The sequence below is a fragment of the Tiliqua scincoides genome, chromosome 3 (assembly GCF_035046505.1).
Source record: "Tiliqua scincoides isolate rTilSci1 chromosome 3, rTilSci1.hap2, whole genome shotgun sequence".
NCBI lineage: Eukaryota > Metazoa > Chordata > Lepidosauria > Squamata > Scincidae > Tiliqua > Tiliqua scincoides.
Window position 1 is genome coordinate 159223591 of NC_089823.1, and position 16870 is coordinate 159240460.

At 41.2% G+C, this 16870-nt stretch overlaps 1 protein-coding gene across 2 annotated transcripts in view; it reads right to left on the reverse strand.

The window, feature by feature from the left end:
* Positions 1–16870, reverse strand: part of RNLS (renalase, FAD dependent amine oxidase) — a 148065-nt gene that overhangs the window by 10069 nt on the left and 121126 nt on the right. For both annotated transcript variants that reach the window (XM_066621100.1, XM_066621098.1), the window contains one exon: positions 8388–8563. In XM_066621100.1, coding sequence (XP_066477197.1) covers positions 8388–8563 — 176 coding nt within the window. The remainder of the gene's footprint in view (positions 1–8387; positions 8564–16870) is intronic.

Genomic DNA, 16870 nt, shown 5'->3' on the forward strand with positions numbered 1-16870 from the left:
TCATGCAGGCTGACCGTGAGAATCTGTCACTAAGGAATCCTTACATTTTGCCCCAAAGTCACACATGAGATCTGGAGTGATGGAGTAAGCTCTGGGGTAAAAAATCCACTGTCTGAATCACAGTTTCCCTCACTTAAAATGGGATTATTACTGTCCCAACCTTACAGGGCAGCTGGAAAGATTATTCAGCTAATAAATGTGTGATTTTTGGTTAATAGCCTAGAATGCCTGGTTGATGGTTCATCAATAGAAACTAATGCATAGGAGACCTCTGGAAATGTTCCCTGTGCTTGAGTGGAATGCCCATCAGAACTTGGGGAAAGTGGTACCATTAGTGTCACCAGGGCAGGGGTGTGGACTGCACTCGGTGACATTGTCAGGGGGGTGGCAGCACTAGTGATCAAATTTTTGAAAATGTGTATTTATGAATAATACTATCATGTTATATATCATTGGAAAAGGTAATTTCATGTAGAATGTAAAGAAATAAATTGTGTTGCATTATCTGCATTGTAGTAAAAACTATGGCCAATCAGCCAGAAAAAGAAAACACAACTGCGTTATGTAACAAAAAGTGGATTTCTTAACTCAAAACTGACCAATGAGACTGATTGCTTTGAGAGCCAATGAAGTGTTATCATGAAACAGCAGGGAATCAATAAGCTGTTGGTGTTAGTCAGCTCTCATTTCCATGTATCAGACCTCATACTAGAATTCTTATTCAGTTGTGTGTCATCAAGTTGGCTATTGGTTTTTTGTTGGTTAATGATTTGTTAGGTGACCAGTAATGCTATATATATAGTTATTTAAATAAATAAATAAATAAAATTAATGGGGGGAGGTTACAACAATCCTAGTAATACCATTGTGTTTACGTTGTGTGTAATTTATTCTGAATGGTCTGGTACGGGAGGAAGTCCATCATGGAGGTGATACAATGAGCTCTTGCACTGGGCAATGCCAACTCTAATTATGGGCACCACCCCATTTGAGGGGAGAAGAAAAGGTGGGGGGGGGAAGAGAGAAAACACACGAACATTACTATTTTGGAAGGAAAGTCTCTATCCAGAGAGAGGTGTGAATTAGTTGAAGGCACCTTGGGAATACAGATCTGGGGATCTGATATGGGGTGGTAGATCTGCTGTTTCATTGAAGTGCCCACTGTTTGCTTCCACTTACTATCTGCTTGTAGTTTTCTAATTCAAATACTGAAACATGCCATGAGTCTTCACAGTGTTCTGTGTGTTCATCTTTACCCTAACCCTAAGTCTAAAGAAAATCAAACATGGGTGGTGCTGCAATTTGGAACTTCTCACTGCTTGGAGAAGTGGAAGTGACAAAACAATATAAAAACGATTTTTATTATTTGTGTGCGCACACACATATAGGCACAGAGTCAATGTGGAGAGCTTAGCCTATCTCTGCTATTGGTCAACTGCAAGCACACTGCCTGAAGCCAAAATGGTAGCATTCCATGAGGCGAGGAAACACTAGGAAACCCATAGAACTGCTACTAATGGGAGTTCTAATGAAATGAGGGAGAGACTTAGAAGGGACTCTGGGCTTTCTGTCTCTTTGTCATGTGTAATGTACCTGTGTGAAGCCACACACAATGAATTTTCAGCATGATCAAATAGGATGATTACGAGCAGAAAGCATTCTACTTTCCAAGTTTTAGTTGCATAGCCAGTAATCACTGTGGCATGAGTCTCCATCAGATACAGCAGCAGAGGCAAATCCACTATGTTTCTTGACCATTTGCAATGAATGGGAGGAGGGTCCCCTTTTAATTGGTCTCACAATGTAAATTCCTGCAATAACTTCTAAAGATGCTGCAGAGACACCAGTTATAGAAGCCAGAATACAGCCATGTTGCTTAGGCTGTACTCCTCTCCTATCACAATATAACATGACTCTGTCAGACTTTCTGGTTTGGGAAGCCTTTGATTGCTGAAGCTAATGTTGCCTTATCATAATTAAACCACGGGATAATGCTCTGCAGCTGTGCTGCTAAGTAGTATCAATAGAAGTTTGGAAAGACTAATTCTATGTCTTCCATGGATAATTGTAAGTCTGCATTTTAATCCTGGGATTGTCTTTGGTCCATATGACAGACAAAATGGCTGTACTGAATTAGCAAAAAAGAATACAACCTGCTTGAAAGGGTCTGGGGGAAAACCTGTCCATTCTTCATTTTCCTTTTGCTACTATGTCAACTGTTGATTTGATATTTAAAAGAAAGGTGAATGTAAGTAATTAGTGAGTACCAGTGCAAGGAGGTTTCAAATGTAGCCAATTCTTATACAGAGCTTATTTTTGAGAATGCACCCTACATTCCCATCAACATAATTTCAAACCTGAGTGATCTAAGGACTTCTAAGCCACATATGAATTAGCCACATTACTGTGGTGTAGATGGGGGGGGGGGGGAGAGCAGGGTCAGGGTGGCTTCCCTTCTGTCTTTATAACTTCACCTGCAGAGGTTTCTCTGTGGAATGTGGGCCATTATGAGGATCTGATGATGCAAACAACAGACCGAAAAATACACAAAAATCATAGTTTGTTAGACCATCATGTGAGGGATACACTCAGTTGTGCTTTCAGATTAACTATTAGTGCTTTTTGATTAACTTTCCTTGGGCACAATCCTAACCAGGTCTACTCAGAAGTAAGTCCTATTTTGTTCAATGGGGCTTACTCTCAGGAAAGTGTGGTTAGGATTGCAGCCTTGTTAAGTAATTTATATGACAAACTCTAAATCCTATGCATATTTACTTAGAAGCAATTTCCACCAAGATTTAATGAACTTTGCTCTCATGAATGCATGTCTAGGATTGCAGCCTGTGACCTAATTTATAGTTCAGCAAAATCTTTTTACACTTCATATTTTGAGGTGCATACCCTAATTTTTTTTTTTAAATATATTTTTATTTTTTCCTTCAAGGAGGCCAAGGTGGTGTACACAGTTCCTCCCCTTCTTCTGTCCTCACAACAACCCTGTGAGCTACCTGAGGCTTACTGGTCCAAGGTCACCCAGGAAGCTTCAATGCAAGCCTACATAGGTTTCCTCTCAGGAACAACTGCATTTACTGACCTTAGGTAAAATGCCTAGCATTGCAGCCTAAGACATACAACTAAATATGAAATAGATGCATGAGACAAAACACATACATCCTACAGAAAATGGAGTTAGGATTGGCTGACTTGGTGGATCCTGGTTTTGTTCTGTGGACTACGTGAAACAGCCCCAAGTCCCAAGAATCCTGTGCAGGTCTGTGCAAGTCTCCTTCAGGGCTCTGCAGATTAAAAATTGTGCCCCCAATTCCAACTAGCTATTACACTGTAGGCATTGTGGGTGCTCCAGTAGTACAAATGATGAAGTATAATAACCACAATAAACCTAATCAACAACCTGGTGTTTTTATCTTTGTAATTAAATCTAGCTGCCATAATGATAACCACTCTGGAAATCCTGCTGCTATTATATTATAATCAACACAGATTACCTTATGGTGGTATTTTTAACCTCTGGTCCTCAGACAGCTTCTTGCTGCTTTGCAGGCTGGTTCCTAATACCTAGCAGCAAGAGCAGCATTTCAGCCTCTTGACACCACCCTCCATTTTCTTCTTTCCCCAGCAGTAAAGGGAGTCCCAGTCTCCTGTAGTTTGAGCTAAGAATGCTGGAGGAGTATAGAGAGCCATGCAAATGAGAAAGCCTAGTGGGTCTTACTCCTGAGTAAATATGCATTGAATTGTGCTTGGAAGGATTTGAATTTTTTGTCATTCCAATTTTAAAAAATTGGCCCAGCTGGGCCAATGCAAGGACAAAAGGGCGGGGGAGGGCGGGTGGTGGGTGGCTCCAGGGGCAGGCGGGGGCGGTGTTGGAATCCAGCAGTTATGCTGGATCCTGACCCTGTTCGCGGAGAGAACAGAGTGGCTTCAAGCAGGTCTGAGGAGACCCATAGGGACCAGCAGCCCTTAAATGTTTCCCCTTGCCTCTGGCAGAGCTGCTTATGGTCACTATCCTGCGCTGGATACAGCACAAGCATCCTGGCTTGCCAGTTTCGGCACAGGATAGGATTGCTCCCTTAGCCATGTTGGGAAGGTCTGGTTGTATAAAGATCATTTCCCAGCAGTGGACAAACTGTGTGAGACTCTGATGAATGCCCTATTTTTCCTCCTAATGTTTGCCTATTTTTCTGTATTTTTGAGCACTTTTCACCTCCTAGAAGCTCTTAAGTTCAGCAGCTAAAAATGGTGAGGCATTTTTGTAAGTAGCTTTTGTTTGGAAACTTCATTGTGCCACTCCCGAATCGGCCTTTTCAGCCACACTAGATGCTGTGCCAGAACCACCATCCAGAGCACGATACCATAGTCTTCCGAGACTGAAGGTTGCCAACAACCTGTGCCATTTAAGTCAAGGGGGGTGGGATGAGATGACCAGGTGGGTTTCATTCTTGTAATAAGGCAGTGATGACATAATCAATGCAAAGTTATATATTTCCCAGCCCAGAAGAAGTGTTGATTATTCTGTGCCAGTCAGCTGAGTTGTTGGGAGCTCAGAGAAGAGCACCTGCTTGCTCACCCACTAGTACAATGATTGGGGAAACCTTGAGCAATGTAAGTAGCTTAAATTAGAGATCATCTAGCTAGATTGTAATTAGGGACTTTTTTGTTATTTTGTCTGCTAAGGCCAATGTGCAAACTTTCCCAGTTTGTAAGAGCACCTGGGTGGTGTGTATGGGCTGAAAATTTGAGCAGCATTCATACTCTAACTGTTGGGCATTAATGATTACAGGTCCAACCTTGTTATACACAGATTTTTTATATATGAATTTGACTTAACATGAATGGCCCCTGCAAATGAGAAGGAATGTACTGATCCCTGGAGAAGGGGAAAATCCATTGCTTTAAAATCACAGTTTAAAAAACTGCTTTTTACTGTTGTAGAGAGACAGTCATGCAAGTGATTACAGGTATAACCTAATTATCCACAGTTTTTTCTATCTCAACATGATGAGAAGTACCCTTTAAATTAAAGGAAAACAGCCCTTTAACAATAACCTCATTAATGCGAGAGAGGTCAGCTGGCTGACAATCCATCAATCATTCTCTCCCCAGCTTCATTCCTCCCTTCCCTCTGAGCATTGAAAGAAGGCTTAATGGCAGTGATTATCACCTTCTCCATTCTTTCCCCCTCAATGCAGGTCCTGGTGAAGGGAGGGACTGCTGTCTCCTAGTGAAGCCAAAGTGCCTGGAGAGAGACCGATTGCCTCTGTGAGCATTTCAAAAGCTCAGTTATGCTGTTTTTCAATCACTGGAGCAAAGGGATTTTTTAAATTGATTCGCTTTAGTGTGTTTTTTGCCATCCACATGAGTCCTGGGAACGGAACCCTCCTGAATAATGAGACTCAACCTCTACTGCATCCATTTGGTGAAAATCTTTTCAATGTGCTTTCCAGCCAAGATCAGGCATTTTCTTTCAGTCTCCTTGTATTTTTACTATCCACTGTTCCATTTTGTTCAACTTCCTTTTCTTTTGGACTTTAATGAACCAGTTACATTTTGACCCTTAGTCTGCCTGCTCCATGTTCATGGGTAGTTCAGTGGACTGACACATCTCTCTGCCTAAAAGATGCTACTATGGGTTTGATTTTTAATAAGAACCCCTAGGATTCAGTGAGCTCTTGAGAGGATTATTCCCCCCCCAGCCCCCCTCTGCTTGGTCTCTGTAGCCTGGGATGGTAGTAGCGCATATAAATTATCAAGGTTTTTTCCTGATTCAGCTGATGGTCTACTAAGGGAAAAGTGGGGAATAGGAAGGAGCATGAGTGCACTAATCACTAGGCACTTCTCCACTTGGTGAACCAGACTTTATTGGGGAGTCTCTTTCCCTAACAGAGGCAATAGAAGCAATATAAATATTCAAGAAATTTTAAACACAAACACAGATTACATCAGCTCTGCAGAAAGTCTAACATTCAGAACAATATGTAAAGGCTAGACCATACTGTAAGGATTAGTTCATCTACCATTATGTAAACAAAAATTCAGTTTCAAATTACTAATACAAAGTCCCACAAGACATTCAAATAAGGTAGACTGAGGGTGTCCTTAGATCCAGTATTGTGGATGGATTCATAGGTGGCATCCATTTCTTATAGTGCCTTTTACCAAGTTTGGATATACCAGCTGTATCCTTCTTGGAGAGAGATGAGCCAGTTGCAGTTACCCATGCTCCATTCATATCCAGGCTAGATTACTGGACTGTGATTTATGTGGGCTGTCACTGAAACGTATTTGGAAACTTCCGCTGGTGTGGACTTCCACAAACATACCAATGTTTAAAGCTCTTCACTGGTTCCTAATCTTTTCTGGTCTCAATATAAAGTGCTGGTGTGAAATGTCAAAGCTATACGTGGAATGAAGGACAGGTATCTCAATGCCCGTCTTCTCCTACATGAGACTGACCATCAGTTAAAATCATCTTCAGAGGCTCTTCACTGTGTACTCTTTGCCTTCGAATGTCAGGCAAGGGCTATAAGATAGAAAGCCCTTTTTGCGGTGGTGCTTAGTGGAGTTCCCCTTCCTGGGCTGGTCTGTTCAGCACCATCTTGACCATCCTATTCTCTTGGGTTTTTAATGGCATTTAAGATTCTTTTGTTGGTTTTTAGCTGCAGTTTCAACTTCCTAGTATTGCTGCTTATATCTTTGTGGTTTTTATTGTTCTTTGCTTAGGTATTCTATTGTATTGTTTTATATTAATTGCTTGTAAACTGTCTTGAGGGCTTTTATATCAATGAATGTGGGAAAGAAGTACATTATAAATAAACAATTTATAACTAGCTGGAAGCCAAATTATGGCTAATAAGTTGCAATGAATCTCAGGGTGGGACCCTATGTCTGGTTCCACTCTTCTCCTTTGTAACATCTTGTAAAATTCACTGCAGATCATCACTTTGAGTTTTTCTACCTCCACAAGTAAATTATTATGTGGGGCGGAGATGGGGAAATTCAAAGAGTGATACCATCATGTTACACTGGATATTATAAGGAGAAGAGGAGTACTAAAACAATATATGGGATTAAATTTTCAGGCAGTTCCATGTCAGCCATGACATTTAGTTCACCTAAATCATCATAAAAAGGAAAAAAAATACTTTTTTGGAGGAACTGACTTTAAGTGAACATTTTACATGTGTGTTTATGTTTATTTATGCCAGTGCAGCTGACTTCTAGAATCTTTGAGTAATTGCCTGATGTAATTTTTTAAGACATTTGCTTACTATAGATCAATTTCACTGTTCTTCCACACATTTTATGGCTCAGTTTCATGTAGCAGCATTGAAGAACCGAAGAGACCATAAGGAAGTTGTAAAAGAGATAGAGAGAGGAAGAAAGCATTTTATAATTGCTTTGCAGTTGCCAGAGGGACTCTCCCCAACCACTGGGACAATGTGTCCTACATTTGCTAGTCAACTATATATGAATTCCTCTTCCCATCTCAGGGATAGCAAAATAGTTAGCCAGAAATGGCTCAAGCAGAGCAATACTTTGTACACCTGGCAACTACGTAGTGCCATGAGCCTAGATGAAGTCACATATGTGGCAGAGGGGAAATATGCAGAAAGCTGAGGTAATGACCGCCCCTTCTGTCTGTTTGAGAGATCTGATTAGTAACTTTTCTGCAACAGAACAAAAAACAGAGAGGCTCAGATAGAATAAAGTAGAATAAATCAGTGACCTAGATCAGCAAGGGTAGGAGAAAAGTATGACTTTCTGTCTTGCCTGTGCAATTCCCAGAGGAAGCTGGCTGGCCACTGTGTGAAACAGGAGGCTGCATTGGAGCTGGCCAGATCCAGCAAGTTCTTATGTGTAGTCAGTTTTTCACAACATACTGGAGGGCAGGTGTTGGAACTTCACATGTGTTCTGCCTGACTAACATGGTTCCAGTTTGTACAACTGCAGCATGAAATCTCAACCATGTGGAAGTGACCACCATGCCAAAAATTTAAGTATGACGAAGTCGATCCCACAGTTAATTTCGCCCGGTTCTGCCTATTTTCTAGAATTACTGGCAGACATTTTCCTCAGTCCTGCTCCTTGGGATAACTCTGAACTAGAGATTCCAGGGATTGAATTTACTCAGTGAGCATGTTTTTTACCATTGTGTCATCAAGATACCAAATCCTAGTACTGTAGTAATTCTCAGTTTGTATTCTACAGTAATTCTACAGTTTGCATTACATGCCTTGCAAAGTATTTAAGAAACTAACCTGAATGGTTACTGAATCAGTATCATATCTGCATTAAGATTTTTTTTAAAATCTTAAACTATAATTGGAGGGTGCTTGACTCAATAGACATCATGTATTATATGAGATTACCTGAGAGTATCTCCACCTGTGGCACTTGATGCTGGCAGGTTTAGGCAAATCAGGTATAATATCTTCCATATGGTCTAAGATTAACTGTTGCACTTTTTCTTTGTCCCATTCCAAATGTTCCATTGCAAAAGGCACACTGGTGTGGACAACAACAGAAGGTCCAACGTGAGATGATTCTGCACGGGAGACAGAGGAAGACACATTTTCACAAATGGCACAAAGCGATATTGCTTTCTCATCAAAATATTATAATCCTTTTACATTTAGAAGTGGAAGATTCTGCCAAAAAGGTTGTCCTCCCAAGAAAAGATGAAACTTCACAGGCAACTATATCATTTCAGACAAATATTCTGTATCTTGGCTGTGACTGGAGTCCTCAAACTACAGGTGGATGACTCCCCCCTGTGATAGCATTCCATTAGGTTAAAATGGAACTACTGCTTCCTCCAAAGGGAATATCTCAATATATTTACTGGGCCAAACTAAATTTGGGAGATGTCTTAGAAGTTGTCTGTCCACTTATTTGTCTCCGTTCCTCCCACCCACACAGCTCCTGATCTCCAATTCCCTCCCATTTCCATTAAATCTCAGAATCTGAGGGACTGAGAACAGCAGTAATAGCAGCAGCACTCCAATTTGCAGGGAGAAGGGAAGTCTATCTCTTCTTCTCTGGCTGGTGTCTGATACTGGCATGCTCTGTAGCTCCTGTGGCCAGTGGGAAATGTAGTTTCCTGACATACAGTAGCCAGGAATTCTTCACCAGTTTGATTTTAATATGAGTTGGATAATAATTCAGGGCAGTAACTGTAATGCTCACCTCTTCTTTGAGGTGAGTATTACACGTTCCCAATCTTGTATCTGACCCAAGTATAATTAGTGTCAATGGTTGCTCTACTAACTGTGAAGTAGTTTGTCTGAAGTCAATGTGGCTACTAATTTGTCTTCTCTTTTGACAACATTTAATTCTTCAGTGAGCCTAATCAGAACTCTGGAAATTTTCTAAAATTCTTCTACACATCTGGAAATATCCCAACATCATAAGACTCACATTTAACTTCATATTCAAGTACCAGATGCAATTTAGGGCAAGTTAATATTTTTATCCTTACTCCATGCTGAGCCCCAGCCACCCCTATGGGGCTACTCCAATCGGCACCAGCAATTTTGCTAGCACAAATCAGAGCAGCCCGTGTAAGTTTGCTCGGGCTGGGAGTGGAGGCTGGAATTTGGTCTGTACTGCTAGGCTGGCCCCACCCCCTTCCGGGCCTGATCCACCTTCTGGACTGCCCTCCCTGCCTCCATTAACCCTCCCACCACTCTCTATCAGCCCTCTGCCAGCCTCTGTCAGCAGGCGTGAACTCATCCTCTCCAGCTCTGGATCTGGCCTTTGGGTGCTGGCATGGACCTCCCTGCCAGCCTCTGTGACTCCCAAATTGTTGCAGACATGCCTTACAGCACATTTGTGACACTATAAGCCTGAGCCAGCTTACGTGCAGGTAAGGATTGTTCTGTTAGGATGGTTGGTAGTTCTGTGAAATATCATTTTGACAGACACTATATTAGCTCACTCCTGAAACACTGTGACATGTGATCTCCTGAATCTACAGCTGTTTCTGTATCTATAGCTATAGATACAGCTACAACTCCTGTAGATAAATCTACAATTCCTGTATCTATAGCTATAAAAAGGAGATGAGTCCAAAGGAATACCAGCACAAACAACAAATTTATAACTTTTTCAAACACTTTATTGGTAACTCAGGATAGATATAATTTTCTAGAGACTTGAATGTTACAACAGATCCATCATCTTCCATGGATATACAGTAGCCTCCCATATCCGTGGACTCAGTTTCCAAGGTTTCAGTTATCCCCAATTAACAAATTCCCCAGTTGTGCTCATGTTTTGTTTGTTGCTAGATTGCACATTTAACTGGCAAATATTTCTTATGACAAGCCATTCTCTGAATTTGCAGCACCCGTTTTGAATTCATGGTGGCCATTTTGAAGCTATTCTGCAGCCACTGAAGTACTGGCAGTCCTCAGAATGCCTTGCAGCAGCTGAGTTAGCATCCCAGAATACTTTGGAGCCAGAGCTTGCAGTTTGCTGCAAAGAGCCACAGTAATTTGCTGCTAAATTCTCACTAACAACATAATATTACGGGAAACAATATAGAGGTGTCTCTTTCTGCTTCCTGATCAACAGTAACTACAGGGTTCACTACTATCAGCCACTTGGGTATCTGTGGTAGCAGTAGGAAATATCCCCCATGGATATGGGAGGGGTTACTGTAAATAATTTTTTCCCTTGCCTATTAAGAACTCTAGTCAAAGAGAACTTGTTCACTTTTACTGAACCCCTGTGGGACATTTGTATTCTAGGGTTGTCATTGATGAAGGGTAGGCATGGCAGCAGTGGCTTCTCCTGCCTATTCCTTCACTGATCTTGTCAACAACATATCCCCCTCCTGGGCAGCACTTCTGAACTCCTGCAAACCACAGCAAGTAAAGGAGAGAGGTAGATGACAGGATCAGAGGAAAAAACAGGAAGAATGAGTTGTGTGCGCTTTGTCTCCAGTTGCACAAGACAGTGTAAACATATGTGTCCAGTTATGAGGCAATCATGGGGCATGCATGGGTAAAGACAGCTCTAGCACACATCTTTTAAGTCTCTGGGAAACTAACATTCATACTCAGATTTAGATATTCTTCCTTTCTCACATCTCTGCAGGCAACATGAGAATCTATAATCCTTTTCACCACCACCTGCTTTACGCCTAACTGTGCTGTGTGTAAGTGATTTGCTTGCAATCAGAAGTAAATGTGCTCTTCTTAGCTTGTCCCCAAACAGATAGCATGAAGATTGTCTTGCCCAAAAGCAGTGAACCATAGTGAAGATGGGAAGCGTCCCAGTAAAGTAATTGAAGAGATGGCTGAGAAGGATGTTGTATTCACTCAGTAATAAGGAATAGCAACCAAGAAGCTGTTTTTGTTGGGATGGCAGCAGAGAACTTTGTGTGACTTGTACTGAAACCTAAACTGCTATGGATTTAACACTGAGGTTATTGGAGTAAGACTGGTCTTAAAATTAAGGGTTATTCTTGGAAGCTGACACTTAACAACACACTGAGCAAAATCAGATTCTGAAGGCAATGGCTAGAGTTTTTGGAAAAACATCACAGCTAAATTCTGCGAAAACAGTGGTGTGGTGAAGAGTGGAATCTGACCAAAAAATAAAAGTGAAATAATAGGATTACATCTCTGTGTAGCTGATGCTCTTTGTGTAGTTGATGCTCTTTCTGTACTCTGCTTAGTATGTGTCTCAATTGATTTGAGGCACACAACTAATTAATCACTAAGATATGTCAAACATACTTGTGTTTCTGGCCTTGTTTTGGAGCCAGAATATAAACAGGCCTTGAGCATTTGGTACAGTCCCACTTCTGTTGTGTATGACTTCTATGATATTCTAGAAGCAAATCTAACAAACTTGTTACCACTCAAAGTGGGGGGTGGTGGATCCAGAAGCCCTTATTGAAGTTGCAGCCTCACTGCCCACTCTAAAAAGATGACAAATGCCAAATGGAAAATAAGCAAAGAGAATCAGCAAGACAGACTCAGACAAACAGACATAGCAATTAATGAAGAGCAAAAGCACACACGGTAAGGTGGCAAGGCCTCTTTGTGATCTCAACTACATAAGTACTTCTTGTACTAATGGCCCTCAGCCTATTACCAGCCAAGGGATGTCTCAGTAACATTCTAGGAAATGGAGTAACAACTAAATTTGGTCAGAGGCTTCCAAAAATACAGATGAATTAGTCATCCAACCTTTCAACCACAACACAGGACATTCAAGTCATTTTCCTCTTGTTCCCTTGCAGCATCTTGTCACAATGCTTTCACAAATGTATAAGCATACATTCCTTTCTTTTTCTCCTGTTATTTTCTTTTTCTTCCCTACATGTTCCTTTCATCATTCCAGCTGAGTCATCTACAACTACTTCTCCAGTAGGATTTTTCCACAGTGTAGCTGCGGAAACTACAAAATATGCCTGATCTACACGGGTAGAGAGGCTTCTGCTATGTCTCAGGTGGGCTACTTAGGACAAGCCTTTAGCCTGTAACTACCGCCAACAATGAATATGATTCTGTTACTATTAACTCCTTTTCTGCTCTGCCTTTCCTCTTCGTCCATCTACAGTTACTACATTCATATGGCGCAGGCATAGAGTGGTTGACCTGCATGCTATTCCGCCAGAGCAGCAATGCCATTTTTCTATTGTTAAATGCCAAAGACCTAGACATTCTTCTTTTAAAACGCTCACTCCCTCCTCTGAAGGGAGAAAATAAGTCTATGGGCACAATCCTAAGCAGGTCTACTCAAAAGTAAGTCCTATTGTGTTCAATGGGACTTACCGTAGATACTCAGGTATAGTATGTGAAATTTTTGCCAAGTAATCAAGTCCCAATTCTCCTTCTCTCCGGGTCAATCAGACGGCAGAGCCTTTCAACTCTGAACAGGTTCTTTCTCTGCTAAGCTTAGGCAGGCAGCTGGTTAGTTGCTATAGTTACTTTCCTGGGACCTTTCAGCCAAAGTTAACCTTTTATTCCCCTCTGTTCCCTTTTGCTGCTGCAACCCTTTCCATGTGAAGCAACAATTCCCAGGCTACAATTCAATGCAGCATTACTTAAGAATAACACCCATGGAAAGCAGTGGGTCTACTTCTGAGTAAAAAGGATTGCAAATATATGCAGCTGTATCTCTCTGCTGTGAATTGAACTGCACACTCTCAGTTATGTGTTATGGGTTGTATGTTGTATGTAGAGCTTCTGGCTTAACACACCAGATACCTTAAAGGTGGATTTGATTCATGGTTCTCCTGCAGTGGTTGCCAAACTTTTTCACTTGCATATGCCTTGGCAATAATAAATTGTACCCTTCATATTAGCAAAATGTTTGTAATAATACAAGCCCTCATCTCCTCTCAATGAAAACCCAGACTTCATGTATTTATCACAGTGTTTTCTCTTTTTATCTGTTTGAAGAACAGAAGACTCTGCCATTGCACTGCTTTGCACCAGAAGTGTCCTGAGAAATTCTGGGTGATTGATCACTTTCCATATTATGTTTCAGCTTTTTAACTGTGCTGGTTTTCAATCACTGGTTCATACATGAATTTATGACCAAAAACTAGCTGTTGGTGGGGTTTTCAAAGCCAACTAGCTACCTCCCTTCCTGCTTTGCTGGTCCTTGCAAGGCATTCTGGTGCATGACCTGCCTTTTTCTACCATTATTTCATTCTTTTTCAAGTACCCCTAAAGGTTCTGTTGAGTGTCCCTGGGAGTACATGAATACCAGGTTGGGAACCACTGATTTATTGGTATGTTGTTTACAGTGCACTTACTCTGATAGTGTTTACAAAAAGGTGGTGAAGACCAGAATTTAAAAAGAATAAAAATGTATCTTATGATCTTTTACTATGTTTTTAATAAATTAGAGGCTACAGTTCTTAGGTAACAATTAGTGGTAGGTTATTTTTCAGGATCTGGCATGGGATAAAATCAGACAAAACTATGGTCAGACACCCCTCTACGTTTAACCCCCGACTTATCTGAGGGACATAGAAAATTCCATGATTGTTGGCTCAAAACCTGCCCTTGACTTATCTGTGGGGTCGACTTATAGGCGGGTATCAGCGGTACTCCTGGGAAAGTTAGGATTACAGCCTAAGAAAACCTTCAGCTGATTTTCTAATTTTTCATGCAAATTTTTCAGAGCTTTGGGGATTCTTCAGTAGTCTTTCCCTTGTTACAGCCTTGAAGACAAATGAATAGCCTTAAACATGTGGTTTTAACTCTATTTATAAATAGTGATCCCTTTTCTGTAGGATCACTGAAGTGTTTGCATTCTTCATCACTGAAAATTTCCTCATTCTAAACTAAACTGACAGATTTTTTAGTTACCCCGATTCATCCTCCATATTAACCATTCTAGCAATCTGGCCCATATTTCATCCAAGAGCCCAATCTTGGGCTACAAGCCATGACTCTGTGCAGTCACAGACTGTTGCAAATGTGCTGTAAGGCAAGTTTGCGAGCCTCACTGCCGGGCTCCTGCCCATGCTAGCCCAGTGCTGGCCGGTGCTGGGCTAGCATGGGGCAGTTGCCCAGCCTCCGCAGCTCGGCGGTCTCATGGACCACTGAGCCATGGCACAGTAAGCAGGGGCAGGGAGGAGGCGTTCCGGGGACAGGGGAGGCCAGCGGGGTGGAGAGAGGGTGGGGGAGGTGTGACGCGGAGTTGTGATGCGGGGAGTAGGTGGATGGGAGGCGTGCTGGGCGAGGGAGGGAGGCGGGTCTGTGGAGCCCCGCTCCGCAGGATCCAAGGTGCTTGTGTAGGGCTCTGTGCCCTACACAAGCACCTTTACTTTACCACGACCTTTTGTTTGGCGGTAAAGTGAGTATCTCCATTGCAGAGCTGCTTACCTTACCAGGGAGAAGGGGACGAAAGTCCCCTTCTCCAGAGGCCCCTCCTGCGGTAGCCTGGGGCTTGTAGGATCTGGTGGCAGCCATTCTCAGTGCCGCCAAGGCTGGGCGCCCAGGCAGCTCAGGATTGGGCTGCAGGTTGGCTCCTAATTTTTCCAGGATGCACATTTCAGCTGTTTTATATGTGACTGCCTCCTTGCCAGTACTAACTATGGTAGCACATCAAACAGAACTGAATATGCCAGTATGCTGTCTGCAGATCTTTTAAAAGCATTTTTTAAGACTGTGAACCTCTTGGAGGCAGAGAATGTTTTGTTTTGCTATCTTATCAAGGATCTGCATCCTGCATCCTGCCCTTATATCTGAGGTAGCACTTGGCATTCTGAGGTGTAATGAACCTGGAAGATTGTTTTTGTATTGGCTGCAATTACTTTGCCTGCAAAACTTATAAAGGTTATAGATGACAGAACTACAGACCACCGAAACAGCCACTCTCTGGTGGTTGACAAAGGCTGCTACTTACAGAAAGCTAACTGCCAGTATGGGTTAAGAAGAAAACTGACAAATAATTAAAGAAAGTTTGTGAAAGCTTATGATTGCAATTTTCGATTGTGCAAGTTTATGTTAATTGTAATTAAATTAAATTAATTTACAATTTAATTTAAAATTAAACAAAATGAAATTAAATTTAACAATTAAGCCGTGAAAGTTTACAGTTACAACCACGTGATGCAAAACAAATTTTCTGCTAATCTTTCTCTGGTCAAAACTGTCATCAGTTGCAAAATCTAGGCTGCTGTTCTAAACACATGAAGGAAAAAGCCTCATTGAAGAAAGCAGGACTTACTTGTGAGTAAATATGCACAGGAGTGTGCTGTCAGTTAGTTCAGTAGTTAATCAATCAATTTATTATGTAGAAGACTTTTTTTTTGAAGCTGCTCTTATTTTTAGTACAAGAACTTCCAAAATGTGTGGGTGGCAGGAACCAGCTTAGAAGAGGCATTTCCTTTCCTTCTCATGCACACAGGCGTGCTGCAACACGGGCTGACATCATCTGAATACAAAATGCATTTCTTTCTTCAGAAGCACTATTACATTCCTAGAGAAAGCTATTCAGATTTAATTGATTAATCAATTGACTAACACTAATACAATTAATCAATTTAGGTTTCTTCAGAAAGGTTAGTTTAGCATGGTGAAAGGCCACAATGAAATTTGAGACAAACACAAATGAGCCATTTCCCCAAATACTCACATTTTAAATCAGTGTTTTAAATATAACACTGATACATGTTTTTGAATCACGCTGCAATTAAAAAAAAATGTTCCTGTAAATTGTCCCAGTGTTGATATTTCAAATCATGTGAAGCAGAATTGGGGGGGAGGGGGAGGATTTTAGTGCTATTATATGCTACGAAAGAAATAGTTCAAAAACCTAACTGCCTTCAATTTCCATGTGGTCAACAATATCATGCAAGGATTACAGCACATCTGTGAACACCCTTAATGAAGTCTCAGCTGAACAGTTCAGCTAAATGCTAACATTGTTGCAGGCTAAATTATTGCCTACTTGTTTTTGATAAAAAGGAAGATTTAGGAATGATTCGAAAATAATCTGGCATGCTCTTTCAGATACACTATAGCAGTCATTTTGTCCATAAGCATTGTTTCCTCTGGTTAAAACAAGCAAAAGCAAGTCTTACACTGAAAAAAAAAGAATTAAACAAAGTTGTTCTAAAAAAAGAGTCTGTCAACATCAAGATCAATAAAAACTGACATTAGAGAGACACTCAAAAATTTCCAAAGTTGCAAGTGGCACCAATGGATTTATTAACTATTAAATATGCATATGATTTCAATAGCATTTGAAGAAAAGTATTAATTCTTTTGACAACGTGCCCACAGGATTCCTAGCTAAGCGACAAAACTGAGTTCAGTGAAGTCCAAACTACCTTAGCAGATTGTAAATCATGACGAATTAAAGGTTTTGCTTGACT